Source organism: Molothrus aeneus, chromosome 1, assembly GCF_037042795.1.
Source record: "Molothrus aeneus isolate 106 chromosome 1, BPBGC_Maene_1.0, whole genome shotgun sequence".
Lineage (NCBI taxonomy): Eukaryota > Metazoa > Chordata > Aves > Passeriformes > Icteridae > Molothrus > Molothrus aeneus.
In genome coordinates, this window is record NC_089646.1 from 54,191,522 (window position 1) to 54,216,081 (window position 24,560).

Genomic DNA, 24,560 nt, shown 5'->3' on the forward strand with positions numbered 1-24,560 from the left:
CTTTGTGGCACATTGCAAATTTCACCTCCATTGAAAATCTGTGGTAAACCTTTACAGTTAGTTTTACAGGAACCCTGGGAGACATTACATACTTAAAAGACATTCACATCTTTTTCTTTGGCTTCTGGTAATGAACACAGAGAACTGAAAACTCAGACATTTCAGATGATCATGTCACAAAGTCAGCACATTGACAACAAATGAGAAAAACCTGAAGAATATGAAAATCCTTGCACACCAAACTTAACATCTCAGACCAGACCAGGAACAGATTTCCAAAGATGATAAAAGTTTCAGGAAGGAGAAAACTCATCTTCCCATTAATGCTTAATTTTTATATTTTTAAATGCAAAGAAAAGTAATAAAGGTCAATCTAGAGAACACATTCAGGGACAAATTATGCTGGTAGTATTTCAATCAAGAAGTAATAGTGAAATTCAGTGAAATGACAGAGATACAGTCAGAGGTAAATTTGACCTTGTAAATAGAAAAAAATAGAGCCATTTGCAAAGATATCTCGAACAAATTTATTCGGGTGAAGCTCAATAAAATATGAGCTACCATAACATTCAAAATAGAACACTTATTGTAACAATTGTAAGCAAAAAAAGTACTTTTTATGTACATTTTTAGGATGCTTCTAACAGGGTTTTTTATTATTTTGGTCAGTGCTCTAGTGTAACTCTAATCATACATCTCTCGCACTGAAATATTATGTAAGTTATTTTGATTTTGCCTTTTTAATATCTCTAAGAGGATCTCATCTTTGCCCAATCCTCCATGATTTAACATAACCTGACACTTTGTACAGGACTGCATGTTCTGTCTCACTTCATAACTTATTATCTGTATAAACACTTAAAATACAAAAAAAGAAAACAAAATAAAGGACATGTGAAAAAACAACCAGCAGTTTGCCACTGCCTAATTTTTTTGAAATATAAAGAAATTCAATTTTCTGAAATGTGCTTTTCATAATTTGAACAAATTGTAGTTCACTTGCATAGAATGCATAAAATATCTTGGGGAAAAAAATAGTGTAAAGATTAGTGTAACTCATTAGCTTAGTAAGCATATTCAGTAAGTAGAATAAGGAATGAAAGTCAGGTATCAGAGATCTGTTCTATATTACAAATTGCAATATTACACACGAGCTGTATGAGAAACTGTAAAGCCAGTACAATAGCAACAGTTAGGGTTAAGTCAAGTTTATGAAGAACTTTGAAATCTAAGTATAGTTTGGGTTAGTAAAGGGAAAAAAAAATCCTCTAAAACCCAAAATATTCTTATGGTTACAATCAGAATTGCAACAATAGTAGCTGATGCAATGTTAAGCCATAAGCACATACACACACAACTCCATCCATAAAAAATCCACCCTAATTATTGGTTTATGAACAAGAAAATTAGATTAAATTTTTTTATAATATTGAGGTAATATTTCTAGTACCTACTACAGAAACAGCACACAGAAACACAGGAACCATAATTTTATTCAGATATTTTTGAAAAAAAATTTTACTTTCAAAATGACTAATAAAGATTAAATAAAAAAACAGCTAAAACAATCTCCTAGACCTAAAGAGCTGTCTATGAAAAAAGAAACAAAGGATACTCAATGTATGCTTTTCATTTTGACTGTGGAAAAACAAAGGCCAAAAGGACATAAAAGAACACAAGTTTCAGTTATTCAGCCAAATGCCACACGATGAAGATAAAATGCTTTGTTTAGTCAGGTTTTTGGGTTTGCTTATACAAACTTCAGATACTTCAGATCTGTTTTATACTTTCAACATACTAAAGTTCAAAAGGCTTGCACCAAAAGGTCGCATCACAGAAACACAGCAGAGTGTAAATACCTGGTTACACTGGGTCATGAGAGCTGGTTCTGGAAAACTCACCCATACTGCTACACCAGTAGCACTGGAGACAAGAATACTGCAGGACTAAACTAATTCTTGCAGAAAGAGCCATAATACCTCCCCATTGTTCTGAGACAATTTGCCATCTGTTGTAGCTAATGCATAACAAGATAGTTGATTGTGCAGTAGTACAAGTATTCAAAAAAGTCTCCTAGATGAAGTAGACTTAGTCCTCACAAAACCAGCTCATTTTGGTTTTAGACCTGAGGAGGTCTGGCTTTTACTAGCTAGTGAAAGAGTTCTGCATAATAGTAGAAAATTTTTGCTTCAGATTTTATGGCCACAAGGAGCTAATCTTTCAGTTATGATCATCATGATCTTCACCACTGGGAAGACTATGCACTAAATTTCCCTCTCCTCCTGTAAAAAGAAAGGAGAGGGTAAAGATACTCAGCAGTGTTTAGCTGCAGTTCTCCCAAGTAAATGCTGGAAACTGCCCCTCTCAAGACTTAAAGGACTCTGGACATAAATTAAGAAATACAGGCTTTGCCGGCTAGCTACAAACATGACCACTTGCTAAGAAATGCCAAAAATATGAAATAAAGCATAGATTTTTCTTAGTTAAATATATGCTCAAGTTTCCGTAAGACATGACCTCCATCTAAGAACACAAAATAAAGAGCTAGAAAAGAACAAAATTTTTTGTTTACTCGAAGAGTTTACCGTACTGGTCAAAAGTAAGATAAAACTTGCAGTGAGATTTTTTTTCCTGTGTTTGTTTATATGATGAAGGTCATGTTATTTTAAGGCATGTCAACCCTTCATTAGATGTAGCAGAGTATGAATTCTGCTGAGGAGATCTGAGTTCTGTTTAATTCCTTTTATCAACCTGTTGTCTCACTGAGGAAGTGATTTGTAGCAAAATCAATAGAAAATTACAAATATGTAGCACTGCCAGATTATCTTGTCATTTAGACTGCTCTTGTAGGCTCACAAGATAAAACCACCAACAATCAGAGGGAAAAAATTGAAAGATCTCAGTTTATAACTGGTATGGAATGGAAGTCAGGTAACCCTTAAAAAAAGGTTTCTCTGTTAGTTGAAAACCAATCAAGTCATCATGCTAGCTTTAAAGTCATCCAGTTTCAGCAAACACCTTTGATCTATTTCAGTGTTCTGTTACTAATCTACTGCTGATGAAGAAATATGCGAAATGCAGAAATGACAATGAACAACAGAACCTTGTCATACCTCTATACAGACACATTACAGACTACAGGTCATGGGAAAAGTCAATTCTCAATCTCATAATACACAAAATAATGAATTCCAAGGGAAAAAACCCTAATGCTTTCTGCTTACCTGATATGGAACAATACTCCCATGAGCAGTACCCCAGCGTTTTGCTTCAATTTTGCAATTAAGGTAATTCGCTGCTACATGAGTGAGACATGCAACCTGGAAATGGAAAAAAAGTATAGTATTCAGGAAAGCTGGAACTTCATTGACAATTTCTCTGAGATTTCTTTCTATGTGCTTTAGATACACAAGCTAACATATTTATGTCAGAAAAGCATCCTTTAGACATTATATATTTTGTATACTTTTTTACTATGAGAAAAACTCAGGCTATAGCTATATCACAGAACTGCTTGTTTAAGAACAACTCCATAAACTCAAAAATTAATATGTTCCCTATAACACCAGTAATGCTGGACACATGTAGCATTAAACTATCCTGAGATAAGAGAGTATTACCCTAAATATTTTGCAGAATATTCAGCTGCAGCAGTGTCTTGTCTGAAATCTAGTGGGAAGCATGATGGATTTGTGGGATAGAACTCACCATTTCCTGAACCTCAATCCCATGCTTAAATCACAAAAACTTTTTCCTCAGTTACAAGATTATCTTTTTGTTTTCTCCATGCTTCTCATTTTACATGTCCAAGCTATGGAAAATATTTCTGAATTCTTCAGCTCCCCACATGTTCTGTAATATTAATTAAGTCATGGGTCTTGATAAATCATCTGTCATTAGAAGATAAGGAGAGATTTAGCAAGTTATTAGTCAGACATAGCTGGAAAAGTATTAACTTTGAAGAAAATACAGCATACTAACTTAGGAACCAGAATGTGAGAGTATAAATATATATGTTGTAAGTATGATTATATCTTAGGAAAAACAAATGAAAATTTGTGATGCAGTAATGCATGAAAATCAGTGGTTCTGTTATAATCCATGGCAGATTTCTTATTCTTTATTCTTGGAGGGAATACAGTGTTTGATGATATCTGAAGCCAAATAACACAATAGAGCATTACAGCTACCATGGAAGGTTATCACTCATTCATCAGACACAATTCATTTTTTTATTCTGTTAACTAGCTGCACCAGTAAGTGCAAGTGCTTGCCTCAACAGCAGACCATGTGAACAATTTTTTCCAAAAATATTATTTTCTCTATATTTCTCCCATTAGATGAAAGAAATTTTGCTTTGATGATCAAACTGTTTATACTATTTTGTACCTACTAATCAGTCTAGTCTACAACAAAACACACAATTAATTCAGAGATCACCATTCATATTCCAATATGTGAATTATATCAGAATTCTCAGGAATCAAAAGCTATTTCATTTTCTTGTTCTTTCTCTATATATTCTGAAAAGAAAATGAGAATGTGTCACTGTCACATTTAAAGAAAATATTTAACTGTAAATCATGCATGGAGCAATTTAGTACAGCAGGAAAAAAACTAAGAAAATGCACAGCAAATAAGTGTCTAACTACTGACAAAAAATTATATTTGTATATACTAACTAGAAATAAATTCTTTATTCCTGAGTACTTTTGGAAAACATTTTTTAGCTGGATTTCAGGTTCAGCTGTTTATAGCCCAGTATCACTTCATTTGGCTAAAATGTTGAACCATGTCTGTTCTTTGGTCCCCAGGAAAATCCCAGTAGTTAAGGAAATGGTACTGAAAGTATCTAGGAAGAATTTTTTTCCTAGTCTGCAACTTTTCTCAGCAATATGGAAAGAAACACCATGATTATAGAGAGAGTTAATGAGTTTATTAGTAACACGTAGCCTTGACCCATCATTCCTGCCATTTTTCACTTTGGGGTCATACTCCATAGTGATACTTTCTCTACCATAGCAAATAGCTCTGCAGTGAGGATGAAATATTATTCATTAGACATTCTTCTGTATTTGCATGCAACCCTACACAGCTAACACATTATACACAAATTTCATTGAGTGAAGTGAGATGCATCCATTACAACCAGCTTTTACTTCTAGAGACCAGGAATATGCATTTAACTTTCCACATTTTACATACAGGCAATGCTATATCAAACTTAACTCTGGGAAGGACGAAGTGAATTAAAACCTAGTGAAACAGAAATCCCAGAATATTGATATTGAATGCAATTGAGCCAAGATTTCATGATATTCATTTGTTTCTACATTCTATGCTATAGAATTAGGGATTGGAGTCTCATAAACAGAATTCTTCACAAAAAGACTTTTACCCCTAAAAATATACCTTCTTAACACAAAGAAGGTATATCTTGCAAATTGCTTCAGCTTCCTGGATGAGATGAATGTAATATTTTCAGTAATGGAAAAAACCACACATCTAGATTTCTCCAAAGCATTTGTTCACAGTACAGGAAAAGGAAAAAAGGGATTAAAACATAAGGCTCAGTAGATATCGACATTTGACCACTAAAGCATCTGCTTCATGCTTGTTTCAATAGCAAGAGACCAAAAATGCCAGGGAAGTCAGGGCTTAGTAAAGATGGCAATGTTGGAACTAACAGTTGCTCGGACTATATCAAGGTCTCAGCTCAACTTGGTACTTAGTATGAAGAATAATTCCATTTCAATCAATGTACTGGCCACTTGCTTGAATGCATTTGCCTATGTAGCCTATAAAACTGGTTTGCTTATTTTTGTTTTTTCAATAAATCATGAAAGAAAATTCTTTTGGCTTCCTCTGACTTCCTTCTCTGATCTGAGTACCTTATTCACAGCCAAATTAGCCAGACAAAATTAATTATTAGCAGTAGCCATAGTATCATCACCAAACAAATAAGCTTATATAGACCAAAATAAAGTAAATATATCAATGTTTTGTGTTTTATATGAAAACACACTGTTGAGTGAACTCTGTGGCCTTTTGCCACATTCATAATAACTTTCTGACAAGTTCAGCAAACTTGAAGACAATTCTGTTTCTACTGTCCCATGAAACTTTCCCCTACCATGCCTTTCCCTTTCCTCTCTTCCTGGCTCAGTTCATTATCTTTGGTCTTTCCAAAGATTTAGTCCCACTAAAAAGGGACTGTCCAAAAAAACCTTTCAGCATATACAATTTATGTAATTAATAAAGAACACGAAGAATTGATCTACCTATATCTTACAGCTGTTAAGCAAACTGCTGAACTACAAGCATACAAAAGATATCCCAGATGAACATTTTTATAGATGTTATATCCTTTAGAAAAAAATGTTTGTAAGAATGTAAGTCTATTTCTCCAAACTCCCCAGTAATTCAAGACTCAGGACCTCACTGATAGAGACACTTCTTGCAGTAGAAACATCTATAATGCAATCAATCTCTAAAACTGGAATTTGGGTACATCTGTGTGACATAGTCAGCTAAGTATTTTTAAAATCTATACTTAAAACTGCTTTCCTGAAACCTTATAGACCCACTTCTTTGCTCCTTTAATTAAGAAATAATCCTCAAAAGTAACCTTTGAACTTAAAACATTAAAGCAGATGTAATGCAATGATACAGACATCTCTGTATTCATTTGCTTGTAGAGACAGATCTATGCACTGTAAATATGCATTATCAAATATCTACAGATAAGCATTTCTTTATTTCACGTCAGTAAAGGGAACACATTTCAACATTCCTTTCTAATGTTACTGTTGATGGCCAAATCCCATATTTGTGTAACAGACTTACTTAAATCAGAACAAAAAGAGAGCTGCATTAAGGTCTGAAAAGTTATGCTCAGATTATGATGAAATCAGACAGATGGGAAACAAGATATTAAAAGCCACAAGGTCAGCAGACAAAGAAATGAGACAGAATTTCAAAAGATTTTTTTTCAAGATAGCACATCAAACATAATTTATTACAATGAGTTCGCTGAGTCAATCAATCATTTACATGCAATTTCAACAAGTGTATATGAATAACAAAAGAAGACAGGTAACTGGAAAGAGAAAATAACATTTTAATTATATTCTTTACTTTCTTCTCCCTCCAATTTTGTGTCTGCTGTCTTGCTACAAACCTTAACAATGCTTTGACTCTAAGCCAAGTTAATTTATTTCTGTCTCATTCTTTGTTTGCTTTCTCTTAAAGCAAGCATGTAGACTTACTGCACTGGCATAGGTAACTTATTTTATGCTATGCTACAGAAGTAGTAACACAATTATTAATTTATAGCTTTGTAGGAAAAAAATCATTCTAGAAAATTCCATGGCCTTCTGTTACACAGAGGCCAATAATCTTCCATTTATACCTTTTCCATACTTCTGGTGACATATTAAAAAAATCTTTACACGAGAAAAGTGTGAACATAAGACCACAATCCACATTTGGTGCGTACTATAAAAGATCTCTTAAAATCACTGATCCTATGCTAATATTTACCTAATGACTGATTTTACTGGTTAATGTTTTCCCTAATAAGTATTTTGAAACTAGTAACATTTAAGTTTGACTAATTTTGCTTTTGCAGTTATTCCCTCTTGTCCTTATGAAAGCTGTTTCCATGTATGTGTGCATCAAGTGACTCTCAGCTCCTGCTCCTTGAGTCATTTTTGCATTATCCAAAAACCCCAAAACCCCACATCAAAACCCAAAACCTCTATCTCTACCAGGCAACCCCCACTCTTCCAGCTAATTATGCAATTCCTAAGCATCAACCCAACTGTTTTCAGGACGTGGCATGACACCACAAGGCACAGTGGAGTTCTATCAGTTTTTGCACAGGAATTATGTTTCAAACTCCTGCAAGTATTAACTGGTCAGCAGAAACCACAGCCTTGTTTAGAGGCAAGAGAGCTGCCACAATTCAAGGCAGCCCATCATGCAGGCGTCCAGCAGGAAACCACAGCATTCCCAGGTGCTACCAATAAACATCACCTTACATTCAGGCTTGTAAGGGCTCCCCATCTAGCCTGAAGTTGAGAGATCTGCAGAAGCTAAAAATGAGTTCAAGAGTGGCATACACGTCTAGGCGGGGCAGACATTCCCACCTGCAAGTACGCAGCAAAGCCACTGCCCACAAAGGAGCAAGATTCCACTGCTTCATCCATCGTGTCCCTGCATCAAAGCAGCAGGTCTGGCCTGCAAAAGTTAACTAAAAAAAGTAAAACCACTATCACGCAGGTCAAGGCTTAACACTATTAAAGACAATTTTTGAAAAATGTCTGTGGTCATGTTATGAACACTGTGCTCCAGCAAAAAGTGCTTTCTACTCAGTAACACCAATATCTCTCAATGAAAAACTCCAGGAAATTTTCATGAATTCACCATTCACACAAGAAAACTCCTGGCACTGAAGTATCCATAAATGGCATAAACCTGGTCACAACTATAATCTTGTTAAGATAAAATCAGATCTTTAATGACAAATAACTAGAATTTTAATACAGGTCTCCTATAGTGTCCTGTTCTTGTACCTTCCAACCAGACACTTAGGCAGGTATACAAATCCATGCCAGCAATCACATGCAGCATGGGGGATTGCTGATTCAAGTTAGCCACCTGACCAATAATAGCACACAGCAAATCACAGTCACACAAAAGATGTGCTAGAAGGTGTTAATTGAACCAGAAACAATAAAAACCCCCAAACCATGCAAAAACAAAATAAGAGATAATGTATTTGAATACCTTATCTAGAACACGAATTCTCAGAGGTTGTCAGATAAAAAGAGCAAACAGACTTTAAGGTACATACTTATATAAATACTTTTTTTGCCTGAAAATGATGTCTGATAACATATTTTGCTTTATCAAAAAATTTAGACTACATATATAGAGAAATTGAGACATCTTCAAAAACACAATGCATTTGCATTGCAGAGAACTGCTATGTTCAGAGAAATAAAACCAAAAAAGAACTGATTTACAAATTACTTTTAATGAGCTATTTAGAGCTCATAAAAGACCAGAATGGATGCTTCCCATAGCATGGAGATCAGCTCCTGATTAAGATTCAATTAGCATTAACAATAGCAAAGATTGATGCAACTAACAAATGTAGTACTTGTAATTTCAAAGTATGTTTCAAGAGTAAGTACATGTTAAATGGACTCCTATCTCTCCAATTAAACAGGCATTCAAGCAAACAAACAAAAAAATAAACTTCTACACACTCAGATGAATTTTAGGTGGAGGATCAAAAATAAAAATCCTGACCGTAGAAGCTATTAGACAGCACTGGCACTAAAGAGAAAAAGGAAACAAAAAATATTTCTTTTAAATGAGCTCCAGTTGAAGAAAAACACATTCTAAAAGGAATAATAAATGTCATTTTCTTGATTATTATAAAATAGTAGTATTTTTTTTTCCTGAAAGCATAAAGAAAGATACTACTTCAGCTTCATAATTACAAAGGAACATCATTAAGGAACCTGTTACATTAAAAAAAAAAAAATTAAGGAGAGCATTAAGGCTAAAAATACTAAAAACTCCAAAGTTAGTCTGTAACTCGGTGCAAAATCCAAAAACTGAAGGCACTGGGTTTCTCATAAAGGAAAAAAAGGAAAAAAACCAAAAAGCCTATCAGTGGATTTTCCCATAACATGATCCTGGAAACAGATGAATCATTTTTAAAGTTACTTTGAAAACAAATCCCTTTTCTTTTCCATGGCATGGAAAAATCAGCCAAAACAGTTAAAACTTTGGCAGTGTTCTAACAAATGAAATCAGATGTTGATAACAGACATATCAGACAACTTTAGCCATAAATTTCTACAATTATTTTCTTAATAATTTATTCTCTCTGAAGAAAGACTACATATGCATTGAAATACTAAATGCATTGTGTTCTGTATTTCACACGGCTTTACCAAGTCCAGTAAAAATTGAACTGACAAAAAAGTTTATTCTGCTACATTGTATACAGGTTTCTCTAACACTGTAACACATTTTGTGTCTTGATTTTCTAAAGTTAAATGATAGGTAGGATGGGGTTGAGTATTCACGGGTAAGAATCAAGAAGGCTAACAGCGCAGATATCCTGGTGGCAGTCTTATAGACAACTCAACCAGGATAAAGGGAAGATGGAATACTCTATGAGCAGCTGGCAGAAGTCTCACAATTTCTATCCCTTGCTCTCATGAAGGACTTCAACACACTAGATGTCTTGAAAATACAGCACAACAAAGAGGCAATCGTCTAGGAGTCTGGAGTGTGTGGAAGATGACTTCCTGATGCAGTTGGTGAGAGCCAGCTAGGGAAAGAGTCCTCGGACCTGTTGTTTGTGAACAGAGAGGAAATTCTGGGTGGAAGGCTGTCTTGAGCACAGCAACCATGAAATGATAGAATTTTTAATTGTTGCAGAAGGAAGGAGAGGACAGTTACCTTGGAACTCCAGAGGGAAGACTTTGGCCTGTTTAGGAGATTGGTTGAGAGAGTCCCTTGGGAAGAAGTCCTGTAGGACAAAGGAATCTAGGAAGGCTGCATATTCTTCAGGAAGGAACACCTAAAGGTTCAGGCATAGGATCATCATGTTGCACATGCCCAACAGGGGATCAGGCCCAGCCAGTATAGGTTTATGAAAGGCAGGCCCTACTTGACCAACCTGATCCTCTATGGCAAGGTAACTCACTAAGTGGATGAGCTGTGGCTGTTTATCTGGGCTTTATTAAAGCCTTTGACATTTTCTCACAGTCTTCTTCTGCTCATGGTTTGGATGGGTGCACTCTTCGCTGGATAAAAAAACTTGCTGGATGGCTGGGCCTAGAGAGTGGTGGTGAGTGGGGCTACATCCAGCTGGTCACTAGCTCTCTGCAGGGTATTTGGTCCAGTTCTGTCTAATATCTTTAATAACACACTGAGCAAGGGGACTCAATGCACCCTCAGTCAGTTTGCAGACAACACCAAGCTGGGTAGCAATGTTGATCTGCTGGAGGGTAGGAAGGCTCTGCAGAGGGACCTGGACAGGTTGGATCAATGGGCCAAAGTCACTGGTATGAGGTTCCACAAGAAGTGCTGGATCCTGCACAGCAGAAAAGGACCTGGGGGTGCTGGTTGACAGCAGCTGAACATGAGCCAATGTGTGTGCCCAGGTGGTCAAGAAGGACAATGGCATCCGGGCCTGTATCAGGAACAGTGAGGTCAACAGGACCAGGGCAGTGCTTTATAATCAGATCTGGTGCAGCCTCAAATCCTGTGTTCAGTTTTGAGCCCCTCATTACCAAAAAGATATTAAGGTGCTGAAGCATGTCCAGAGAAGGGCAGTGAGGCTGGTGAAGGATGTGGAGCACAAATCTTATAAGAAGCACTGTGGGAGTTTGAATTGCTCCAACTGGAGAAAAGGAGGCTCAGACATGACTCTTACTGTTCTCTACAACTTCTTGAAAGGAGGCTGTAGTGAAGTGGGGGAGCCAGTCTCTTCTCCCAGGCAACAAGTGATAGGACAAGAGGAAAAGGCCTCTAAACCCAGAAGGTTTAGATTAGATAATAAGAAAAAGATTTTCACAGAAAAAGTTGTCAGCCATTGGAACAAGATGCCCAGGGAAGTGGTGGAGTTGCTATATCTGGGGGTATTTAAAAGATGTGGCACTTAGGGACATGCTTTAGTATTGGACTTGGCAGTGCTGAATTACTTGATGATCTTAAAAGTTATTTTCCAACCTAAATGATTCTTTTCTAATTTAAAAATAATAGCTGTATTTGGTGACTGAGAATGAAAACAAGAAAGCATAAAAATATGATAAAGACAAACAGATTTTGCTCATATAAAATTTAATTACCTGTGAAGACAGGCATCAGAATAACTATAGCAATTTTTGTTCTTGTTTGCAGTTGTGTAATATCCAGAGGCTCCAAACTGGATTTTATACACACTTTGTGAAGGATACTATTTTTTTATTTAATTAGTAATAGGGATTCTTATCCATGGAAAGCCGTCAACATCCAAAACATGCTGTATTAAGGCACTTTTCACTTTTGATTTTATGATAGGAACAGTGCCATTTACAATGAAAATATGCATATGTCTAACAATTTACATCACTCATCTTTTTGTTCTCCACATTTATCAGCATTAATTCTTGCATGAAAAAAAGAAACTTAGGTGTGTTTGTCTACTGACATGGTCATTTTTATCTTATCTGTAGTGAACAAATTAAAAAAAATACAATAGTAATTTCAATAGCTTGCACTGCAGCAGTGCAAGTAGGTAGATTTTTAGACTTCATTTGATACATAGGGAGGGTCGTAAAGAAACAAGGCATGCCTATTTGGTTGTGTGAGAAATGTGCAAATGTTGTCTGCCTATTATCACAGTGAAATCTCCCAATCACTACAGTATTACCTCGGCAGAACAACAATGGCTTTGGTTCTAACACTGAAAATCTCCATTCACTGTCCATTAAGTACTTAATGGTGCTAATGGTGCTAATGCACTACAGGGATGTCACAAGAAACAAATCCATGCAATTGAATGAAATGTTTGAAATAGGATGTTTTACAAGATTATAATTTCTGTGCCTCTGCAGTATTAAGCAGTGGCCATAAAGCTCTTCTGAGCATTTTAATGCTGTTCACATTGCAGATGTAGTTCATTTACTAAGCTGTTATACAGCATGCAAGTCAGAGAAATGTGGTGCAAAGTTCTGTTTGACTTGACTATTACCAATGAGTCTGGAGTCAAAATACAGCACTTCTACATAATGCTTTTTAAGTAGCGGCAACATTGAAGAAGGAATTTATTCTTTAATCAACCTTCAAAAATATTTAAGTCATATCACAAAAAACCAAAAATTATTTATCACAGAGGAAACTAGAATAAAAATAACTTCAAATCTATTTATTAGAGAAATCTAGTACTACCAAATTCATTCAAAGCAAGGCAAGGAATTTTTACAAATAACTGACTAGACAATCACATTTATGGTCACATTGATCCACCCCAGGGTAGCGAGGGAAGGAAAAGAACTTGTTAAACCACTCTGAATCTTCTAACATCAATCCTTGTTAACTGGAGAAGTTCCAGCTGACTGGAAATTAGCAAATGTAAAGGATGTAGCTGAAGGATGATTCAGGGAACTACAGCCCTGTCAGCCTGACCTCAGTTCCAATGAAGTTTATGGAAGAGATCATCCTGAGTGCCATTATATGGCACATGCAGGACAATCAGGGGATCAAGTCCAGCCAACATGCATTTATGAAAGGCAGGTCCTGCTTGACCAATCTGATCTGATTCTATGAACAAGTGACCCATTGAGTAGATGAGGGAAAGGCAGTGGATGTACTCTATCTAGACTGTAAAGCATTTGACAGTTTCCCACAGCATCCTCCTAGATGGGTGAATACCTCAATAAAAACCTGGCTGGATGGCCAGGCCTGGAGTGCTATGGTGAATGGAACTAAATCCACCTGGTGATGGGTCACTAGCAGTGTTCCCCAGGGCTCAGTTTTGGGGCTGGTCCCTGTTTACCATCTTTTTTGATGATCTGGACCTGAGGATTCAGGGCACCCTCAGTAAATTTGCAGAAAACTCTGGCTGGGTGAGGGTGTTGGTCTGCTCAAGAGTAGGAAGGCTCTGCAGGGAAACCTGGACAGGCTTGATTAGTGGGCTGAGGACAACATGGTGAGGACAAAAGGGAAGTGCTGGGTCCTGCAAGACCATGCAGCCCTACAAGCTTGGGGAGGAGTGGCTCAAGAGCTGTTCAGCAGGAAGGGGCCTGGGGTACTCAGTATGAGCCAGCAGTGTGCCCAGTGGCCAAGAAGATCAATGGATCCTGGCCTGTATGAAGAACAGTGAGGCCAGCAGGACCAGGGCAGAGATCACCCTCCTGTACTCAGCACTGGTGAGGCCACACCTCGAGTACTGTGTTCAGTTCTGGGCCTCTCACTTTAGAAAGGACATTGAGGTGCTGGAGTGTGGCCAAAGAAGGACAACAAGGCTTGTGAAAGGTCTGGAAAACGTGTCTGAAAGGAGGTTGTGCTGAAGTCTGGTCTCTTCTCATAGGGCCTGCAGTGAGAGGACTATAATCTATAATTTACAAATGAAATGGCCTTAAACTGAGATAGGGGTGATTCAGACACCAGGAAAAAAAATTTCAGTGTTAGGGTGGTCCGGCATTGGAATAGGTTGCCCAGGGTGAAGTCACCATCCCTGGAGACATCTAAGAGGTGGCTGATCTGAATCACGTGATTTAGTGGTTTAGGGGCTGTAGTGGTAGTTCTGGGTTGACAACTGGACTTCGTGGTCTTAAAGGTCTCTTTCAAGCTTGATGATTCTATGAGTTTTATGCAATTTAATGGATACCTGTTTTAGAAGTCCTAGAGTCTGAAGATATTTTTTATAGCTTTCACTATAACATAGTAAGTAATAAGTTGTGACTTTTGGCCTAACCACATGTCACTACTCTAAAGAGTTTGCAATCTAACTGATTAGCCAAAACCAATGCTGAACAGAGAAACAATACTCTGCTGAATACAAAGAGAAATTCTGGCAGTAGGAAGACCAAAGGAAGTCATTATTTCAAATGTGTTTCAGCATCATCCTTTACCTTTTTTAAAAAAATAAATTATAATCTACAGAGAAATTTTAATAAGAGTTTTCTAAAGTAATCAAACTAAGCAGTGTTGAAACCTTAGCTAGAGTTCTATCACCATACCCAAAAATGTCACACTTGTTAAGGTTTATTAGATTTCCAGAGGTTCAGCAGCACAAAAAAATTGACTGTCTTGTTAACTTAAAATTTTCCATGACATAAAACTAAAACCTCTTCCATCAAGTTACAACCCTATTACTTGTTATTTACATTAAAAAATGGAGCACAATGTCTTGAAAGGCTCTATCCTAGTTTGATGAACTTATAGTATTGCTTCTGAAACTTCTATGAGTTTAGACAGGCAGGTGAGATTTTGGGGTACACTAAACGTGTTTATTCTGGTACTAGTTGCTTAAATCATTCCCCTTTCTTTTCATTTACCCAGGTTATCCTTCTCCTAATACTCAGCATGATTCTGAAATCTGATCTGCTGGTAATAAACATCTTGATTCCATTTCCAAGATTACACCCTTATTTAAAGGTCATCTAAATTAAAAACTCATTAAAAGAAATGTCTTCCTTTGTCTTCAAACCTTCAAACTCTCTCCCCTACCCACTCCAGTGTCCCTTTTTTTTTTTTTTTTAGTAAAAAAGGGGTATATTTTTTCTATCTCCTTTCTAGTCTTTCTCTAATTAATGACAGAGACAGATCAACATAGGAAAATGAAGCTGAAACTCATTCAGGCTTGGTTTCTTTAGCACAAGAACAATGGTAGCAAAGACAAAAAGAGTTAGGTAGCATTTAAAGAAGAAATTCCCTAGCAATTTGAATATGTATTCTGTTTACAGAGTAAAGAAAGCCTCTAAATAAAACCAAGATCCAGTTGGAGGATGTTCTACCAATGACTGCATAACTAATCATTAGAAATCATAACACAAATTCCGCAGAGACCAATATTAAATTGAGTTATTGTCATGTGTATATGGTCTTCTGGTCTATTCAATCAAATTGTGGCTGCTTAAAACCCAGAGGGATAAATTCTGTTCTTAGTTATACAGCTATCCTCAATGGAAATTGTGAAGAATACAAGACAAGAAATGTTTAAAGTGCAGTATATGTTTAAGGAAAGTTCACATTAATTCCGATTTTGTTATTTTTTTATATGAGAGTTATACAGTGAAAAAAATGACATCTCCATACAGCACATGCTCAATTTTTTATTATGATGGAGATTAAGAATACGATGTTCTGCAAAGATGATGCTTTATAAGCTTGTAAAAAACTGACTTATTCAAACCATACCCAAAACCAAGACAACTGTGTAACAGTCCTCATAGCTGGCCTCCAAAATCACCAGAAGCAATAACCTCTAAAAAAGATGATTTTTCTTTTGGTATTTTGGTATTCATTCAACTCATGACTCTCAGCAAGCGGAGAAGCAACAAGATAGAGTCAAGACACCTGAGCAGTACTGAAGTTCCAAGACTGATATTTCCACATGACTTACTTCTCAGCCTTCTATGTCCTATAGGCAGCATGGAACTGTTACCAGTTTCACCTACACTCAATAATTGCTAAAAGAGATGCCATGAAAGCCCTGAATAGATAGCACTGAAAGCACCTTAAATAGATAAGGCTTAAACAGAATCATCACGGGAAAATGTGAGGCAAAAACAAAAACAAAACTAATAGTTTCTAACCCTCATAATTCCCTCAGTAAACTAGCTGCTTAATAAGGAACAAAAATGAAATAAAGAAAATAATTTATACCAATTTTCTAGGTCTTTCTAGAGTCACTTCAACATTTTAAGAAGATATTTGCTATGGCAAATACAAACTAAAACATAGTAATTAGAAGCAGAGAAGTGTCTGATGAACAATCATATTATACAAACAGTGTTAACCATATTTTTCTCTCAGTGGAATCTGGGAAAAAATACATTCAAAATTGCAGAAATGTTATATGTAATATATTTCTTGCAGATTTTTAATCCAAATGAAACCAACTTATTACAGTATTTGTTGGAGCCTGGTCATAATTAAATACAGGAAGGATATTAAAACGACCAAGAGATTTTTTTAAGCCACAACAGAAGAAAAGGCACAATTGCATAATTGGAACCAAATCCAAACCCCACTTCCTACTTATTTACCAGTATCATCTAAAGGACACTATTTAGATGCTGAAAGATCTGGAGCTTACAACTGTGAATCATCTAAAAGTCAAAAATTTCAAAGGAATTGTATGACACAGGTTAAAAGTTTATAGATGAGAGATTTAAAAGGTTTCTGCTCACTACAAAACCACATTCTAAGAGTTTCCATATCTCTCATTAAAAAAAAAATGCTAGAATCCTATTTTGTTGTGGGGAAAGAAATCTTCTTTGGTAGTAGTAAGTGTTTAAACCACAGAATTTGAAAAAAGATATGTATTTGAAGATATTCTAAAAATCATATTTTTTCAGAGTACAGAGTCTCACTTATAATTTGGTTCTACACAGATAATATGAAACTAACTTGCCAGTCAGTGGGATAGTTCTTTAAAAAGTTTCAGATCAGCTTTGTTGGCAGCTGAATTCAGTTCAATGCTCTTTGTTATTTGCATGTCTGTGCAGGAAATTAGCATCAAAAGGATTTTCCAGCCCTCCCCTCCACAAAAAAGAATATAAATTCTCTTGCATTTCTGCAAGGCATGCAGAAAAGTGATAGCACAGACACAGATTTAGATTTAGGACATTTAGATGCTAAGTTTTCTGTATAAAACAAACCAAACCATTTTCAGGATTTTCTAATTACCTGAGTGACTTAACCCCTGGGGTTTTTATTCCTTTGTGACACTGTCAAAGTCATCAACAGTGAACAATGAATATGTATTGGCCAGGTTCACAATTTTCAGTTCAGATGAAGGGATGAACAAAAGATCCAATCACACTGCTATATTAGCTCAGTGCATGAAATGATGGCAAAACCAAGAAGTTTCATACAAGACCCTGCTGTCAAAACACTATAAATAGGATGGTTCAGTATGCATAGTAGATTCCTTTTTTCTCATTAAAAATTACCACATTTCAGTGAAACTCTTGCTGGAGAAGCTATCAAGATGTCTCTGTTTGACCTCTAGATCCTACCATTAATCAACACCAACAGGAACCTAGTAAACTGAAAGTCTAAAATTTTAGGTTCCTTATTTTTTTGGCAGCATCCATGAGAAACTTCAGTAAGTCCTTCTTTTTAAACATTCATCACATGAGGAAAAGCTAGTTTTAGATACCTAGTTGGGAGGTAAAACTAAAACCTTTTTGGAAATATGTATCTTTAAAGACCCTGATTGCACCACAGTAATTGTCTAACTTCATTTAAAAGAACTCATTACCATCAGAAGTTTTGCAAGAGTATTTTATTTATTTACATTAATTTTCAGATTTGTACTACTCTTTCCTAGTAGAGACACTCCCCCTAAAGACTTATAAGTAACCAGCAGTCTCACAAAAAGAAAGAAAACATACCAAGAAACTTGATGTTCTGAGAGAGACTCAGCTGCCACTTACTTTTTTTTTTCATTCATTGTAACACATCTTTTTAATGGCATTAACCATATCTTGGTTGGTTTTTTTTTTCTTTAGAACCTCATCCATAAATACTTCTTCCAATTTAATAGATGTTCTCATCACAGTCTTGGGCCAACACCCTAAAATTAATTTTGACTGAAGCAACAAGGTCATCTAAAACAAAAAAGCTGTTTTCTGAATAACATCTTTTATCCATATTCTGTTCCAATATACTAAATTATTTGAATTTCATTTACCCAACACTGAAGTAAATGAAAACATTTCTTTTTCAATGAGAGTGTGCATTTATGGAATTATTTCTTTCTTTCTAAAGAAACAAAGAATTATTTCTAAATTATTTCTAAATTATTTCTAATAACTTTTAAATAACTATAATTTGATAATGAACAGAGAAGGGGTTACTGTTTAAAAAAAACCTAAAAAAATTAATAAGCTCTTCCTTGACTATTTAGCACTTCTTCAACTAATCATGTAGAAGACAAACACCATGTGACATGCTTTGTTCACCAACATCTATCCAGATCTTCAATCTCCTCCTTGTGCGTGCTAAAGGAGTGGCCTAAAGGATGATGATGTGGAAGTTCAGGTGGAAATTTTGCAATATAAGAACATTTCTGTGCATGGACAAATCTACACTAATCAAGGAAAAATATTAAAAAGACAAATAAGGTAACAAAATAAGTGAGTTGAAGTTAGAAACACATAACTTCAACTCTTCTTGCTTTCAGCATTTGATAAAATATTGAACAATAATCAAGAAGACTTCATTAAAAAAAAAAAAAAAAGCTAAAAACCAGTGGAACAAGGAATTACATGCACACACCCCTCCCAGAATTACTCTGGAAATCAATAAAAATTATCAAAAGTATTTTTCTAAAATTAGAAATTAAAAAAATCAAGGAGCAGCTGCCATAATATATAACACTACAATACCTTAAACATAAAACTCCCCTATATCATATATTTACAAAATATTTAATAAGCATTTAATATACATTTAAAATATTTTTCTGAACTGTTTTTTCCCTAAACATTTTTCAATACAGATACAACATTTGCAAATATATGTAAGTATATTTAAGTTCAGTTCTTACAAACATTTGTTCCGAAATAAATGAGAAGTTCTTTATTGATTTAAGCAAGGATTTCCCCTCCTTTCTGATTTCCATAGCTATTCAGACAAAAGCAGTAGGCACTAAAAGTAGAGCAAACTCAATCATTAGTCTCAATCATTGTAACCATACAATGATATAGGTGTTCAACCTCTTGCTCACACCTGGGCCAACTTTTAGCACAATGGCCACTGTCATTTCTCAAGTGTACTGACAGCTATAACACGAAGAAAAATACAATTAAATAAGGATGAAAACAATGGAGCACTGTAGGTTCTTTAATTAGGACTAAATACAATTTTGACATTTTTAAAACAAAAACAAAATTTCCTCTGTACCATGTGCTCAGTTTGTACCAGCAAGTACCTACATCAGCAAGACAACATATTATCTGATCATATGCAGCTCATATCAATGCCACTTGCTTTTTAGAAATGATAAATCATTGCACCAGTGGTGTTCAAATATTCAAAGAAGAAAGTTAAAGGTCTCATTATGTGTAGTACATGCTATATCTTTCATGAACAAAACAACTTTGCCTTTAATGCCTAGGAAAAATGCTGCATCTTCAACCTTACTTCATTCTTTTAACTCCCAGAGCCAAAAGGCAGACCTCCTGGATTACATTACTTTGAAACTTGGGTGATATTTTAACATTCTGGATGATTTTGCACAAGTTATTCAGTCACTCTAGAAGTAACGTGACCTAGTGCCAAAGCCTTCCTTTCAACATTGGTTTCACCACTTAGGCTTGTCTGTCTCCAATTACTCACTTACAACTGTTACATTCTCAGTGATATCATAAACCTTGATTAACCTGTGCTTTCACAGAACATGGCAGTCCTTTGCAAAAAGTGAAAACCAAACTTAGTGCAGTAGTAACAATAACCATGTCATATAAAATGGTCACTACCAGAGTGGCAAGTTAAGAGAATGATCACTAATGTCATTATTAGTGTTGTCATTAGTTATACTAACTAATGCACTTTAATTTACGTGCAAATGGTATTCTTAGGTTCAAACATCTATACAACAAAAAGCAATTTTTTTACAACTCTACCTGAGTTGACAGGAGATTGCAGTCAATGTGTAGTCCTTTTCCTGTCTTATACCTCTGAAGTAAACCAGCCATAATTGCTCCATATGTATACAACCCAGTAGCAAGGTCTGTCATTGCTACTCCTGGTCTAACTGGCTCACCATCCTAAAGAAAAAGAAAACACCCCAAAATGAAACAAGGCAAACAAACAAAACAATAAACAAAGAAAAAATTAAAAGCAGGGAAACAAGCAGAGACAATACAATTGTGCAGAGCTGGGATCTTATTGGCATGACAGGGACACGGTGGGATGACTCCTGTGACTGGAGTGTTGGAATGGAGGGATATAGGCTTTTTAGGAAAGACAGGGAAAGGAGACAAGGAGGCAGTGTTTCCATCTATGTCAATGACCAGCTGGAGTTTCACTGGGGGTGGATGAAGAGCTGACTGAGAGCACAGGGAGGGCAATTGCAGCTAACATAATCCTGCTATGCACACCCATCCATGGAGACGGAGTGGCTGGGGCCCACAACAGACAGATCGCAGTGGCCTCACATTCACAAGCCCTGGTCCTCATGGGGGGCTTCAACCACCCCAATATCTGTTGGAGAGACAACAACATAGAACCACGTGCTGTAGGAAAATATCAGGTTCAAGACCATCTAGGGAACCTGAAAGCGCATAAGCCCATTAGACTTCATGACATACATCTGCAGGACCAAGGGATTTGGGAGTGGGAATGGCTAAGACACTATCTATCATATTTGAGAAGTCATGGTAGTCCTAGGAAGTTCAAACTGACTGGCAAAAGGGACACATAACCCCCATATTTTAAAAGGGAAAAAAGAAGAGGCAGGGGACTATGGGCCCACCAGTCTCCTCTTCCTATCCAGCAGGCTTATGGAGCAGATTCTCCTGGACGCTATTCTAAGGCACATGGAAAATAAGCAATGATTTGTGACAGTCAACGTGGCTTCACTATGAGCAAATTGTGCCTGACAAATATAGTGGCCTTCTATGAAAGGTTACAGCAGTATTAGTAGGTCTGGGAAGAGTGACTGATGTCACCTACTTGGTTCCATGCAAAGCATTTGACACCGTCCCACATGACATACTTGTCTCTAAACCAGGCACTTGGTAGATAAGGAATTGGTTGGATGATTGCACTCAGTTGCAGCTAGTGCAAGAAATTAGTATCTTTGAGTGACCTGATGTATAAAAACTACCACTGAAAACCAGGTACTCTTGCAGCATGTACACAAAACTGCCACTTTGTGATGCCACATACTGACATCATGAAGGATTTATTATGCCACTTTTTGTCCCTGATAACACAATGCTTCAACTCACCAATGCAAAAAGAAAAGAGATAATGTTAGAGATAAGAGAAGCTAGTGAAGACTGAATTTTATTATGTCCAGAAGCTAAAGGCCTGACACAGCTGCCTGTCTGTTTAAAAGGCAGAACCATATTGCTTCATTCTTCTCATTCCCTTTATTTCTCTCATCTGCAGTCCCTCCCCAAGTGAAAGCTCAGTTTTGTATTTTCCACTATACACACTCCAGGCTTCTAGTAAGAAAACAAACACAAATTTTAGTTTACACTTGTAAATATTACACATGCAAATACATGCAAATTCATAACCTTCTGAGTGAAGTCACTGAAAAGTTGTTTGTTCAAATATCCTTTTTCTGTATGTCATCTCTTTTCTAGTTCAAGGGAAGAATCTTCATGTAACATCATGTGTTTCAGAACTTCTGTAATCATTGGCATGATATATGTCCCCTCTGAAATCAATGGCAAAATGAACTACTAATTTCAGCCCAGCTAGGCTTTTATTGTAGTGCTTCTTCTGAAATATTCTCCATTTCCTACTCTGAAAAGTTTGAGGTCAGATGATCAGATTACCACATCAGCTCCTTATTTTGAAGTCTTACTTCTTGTTTGTTTGGGTTTTTTTTTAAGTTTTCAAACTGTGAAGAAAAATAGCAGCACAAAGCTAATGAGATGCTTCCAGAGTTCTGGCACCCAAGTAAGCCTACCATAAGACAACTTAAAATCATTACAATTGATAAATAATAACTGTTTGTCATGAAATTGACTAAAAATTACAAAATCTGTATAAAATATAGCAAAATTGGGAAAAAATTAGTTACTCTTATCCAAACTGCAGTAAGGATTAGTCTGTGATTATCTATAGCCTAGATATCCATAGGATAATATATAAACTACACAATACTAAGGTGAATGCTGCTTTAGGAAGTAGTACTGTTTTGAATAATCTCTTATTTCTTCCTTCCCCAGATGCTACACTAAGCTACTTCAGCTTCCCAATGGAAAACACAATTCAAAGGTTCCAGCTATTTACCACTCTCATTGTACCCAACTCTGGGGAAAACTAGGAAAGTTCATTCTTCACTTTCATATGCACAAGCCTACTGAGAAAACTAATTTGCCCATGAGAAGGTTTATGCTCCTCAGAGCTACCACAAAGAAATAAAATAAAAAATAAAACCAACAATCAAAGAAAAAAACCCCATACAGCAAAAAGAAACACACACATACAAAAACACCCAACCAAAACAAAAAAACCCCTCATATTATCTGCTGCAACTAATCAGCTTGTTTAAATTGCTCTTTCTTTATTATAGGCACTTCATTGCATTCACTGGGTTGAGAAGAAACAAAAAAGACTAGATTTTACAAACAGATGTGCTGCAACATTCTTAGTTTGAAAACACTGCCCGCTGTTTTCAGAATGTCATTAATTTCACCTTTTAAGGAGAACACTACATTTTGAAGATGAAAAAATTGGGATTATTTTAATAGGTTGTTATAAATGAACTCCAGAACCTTCCTCATCAAGTACTAAACTATCTAATGTTTAAAAGCAAACACTTCCTTTGCCTCAGTAAAAAGTTCACCTTTATTTCTAAAAATACTTTCACAATTTCCCCTTAGAGAACGCTCCTACAAACTACTAGCACTACATTGCTATGTTATTTTTAACATGTTGGCTTTATTTTATCCTAACACTCCATAACCTATAATTCTGAACCAGTCCACACAATTTCTAGCCATCCTTGGTCTTCCTACCAAGACTCATGATGAGCTGCCATGTCTCACCATTTAATCAGCTTCAATCAGCTCCTGTGCCATAAACCAGTCTTTTGTGGCAGGACACACAGGTGTAAGTACTGTGGAATGGATTCATTCAGGCTTTATCACTATCCTGCAGAACAAGGGATGTGAAGCTGCTTTATATGAAGGATAAGGCTAAACACACAGAGAAATAACCTTCCTTTGGACAGAGCTTCTGCTAGCACAACAGTACTTTGTATAGCTAACATTATACCATTTACCTGGGCAAAGTAAGGATCTATACAGTATCTTTTATTCAAGCAAGTTATTTCAAAAGTGACAAACACCACGACCTCTGCCAGACAAAAATGATTTCATTGTTCTGGTAGGAAGAGCAAATGTAGCACTAGCCAGGGAGAATGTGTCTTAAGCAAACAAAGCTGCCATCCAGCCTCAAGGGCTGGCTTGAACTCTAAATTAGGTGCAACATCAGGAGTTGCCCTTTCCTCATTTGAAAGGATAAAGATTCATACCAGTTAAGCAGACCTTTTGTTTTTAAATCACTGTGCTTTGCTATTGCTCAATCTTATAGTTTACATTTTTATTCCTAATTTTTGCTGTTTGCTAAATTCCTTACAATTTGTCAACATATTCTCAGCCAGACATAGTCACAACATGTTTTAGAAGCTTCCTTTCCTGAGGTGTTTTTTTTTGCCCTTTGACATCATTTCCCTTCCCAAACTTACATCAGTAATACAAAAATCGTCCATTTAAAATGAAAATTGGTTTGAAATTACATGTTTAAGAAAGGCATTTTAAGTCCAGTAGTTTTACAGATGTGAAATAATTGCTGAAGCTAATATGAACCAGCAATGGTTGTATTTTTCAACAGCTCTCAGCTATATATACCATGTGTACTCTTTTGTAACACTTTGTTTGGTACTAAACTGAAGAATGAATGGCATCTCTGGATTGCAGATTAAATGCTGTCTCATATTCAGTAAAACAAAAATGTTTTTTCCTCAAAAAAGAATACACCACTATAAAGGTACTTCAAGTATTGAAGTAATTGATGTAATAATCCACTAGGAGATGGAAGGGGATTTGTAACCAAATTGGACCTTATTT

The 24,560-nt window shown here is 36.0% G+C and overlaps 1 protein-coding gene across 3 annotated transcripts in view; it reads right to left on the reverse strand.

Annotated features, from left to right (window-relative positions):
- SUGCT (succinyl-CoA:glutarate-CoA transferase) overlaps nucleotides 1–24,560 on the reverse strand; it is a 316,585-nt gene that overhangs the window by 249,572 nt on the left and 42,453 nt on the right. For all 3 annotated transcript variants that reach the window (XM_066544754.1, XM_066544736.1, XM_066544744.1), the window contains 2 exons: nucleotides 20,373–20,516; nucleotides 3,225–3,320 (listed from right to left, as the gene is read on the reverse strand). In XM_066544754.1, the coding sequence (XP_066400851.1) occupies nucleotides 3,225–3,320; nucleotides 20,373–20,516 (240 nt within the window). The remainder of the gene's footprint in view (nucleotides 1–3,224; nucleotides 3,321–20,372; nucleotides 20,517–24,560) is intronic.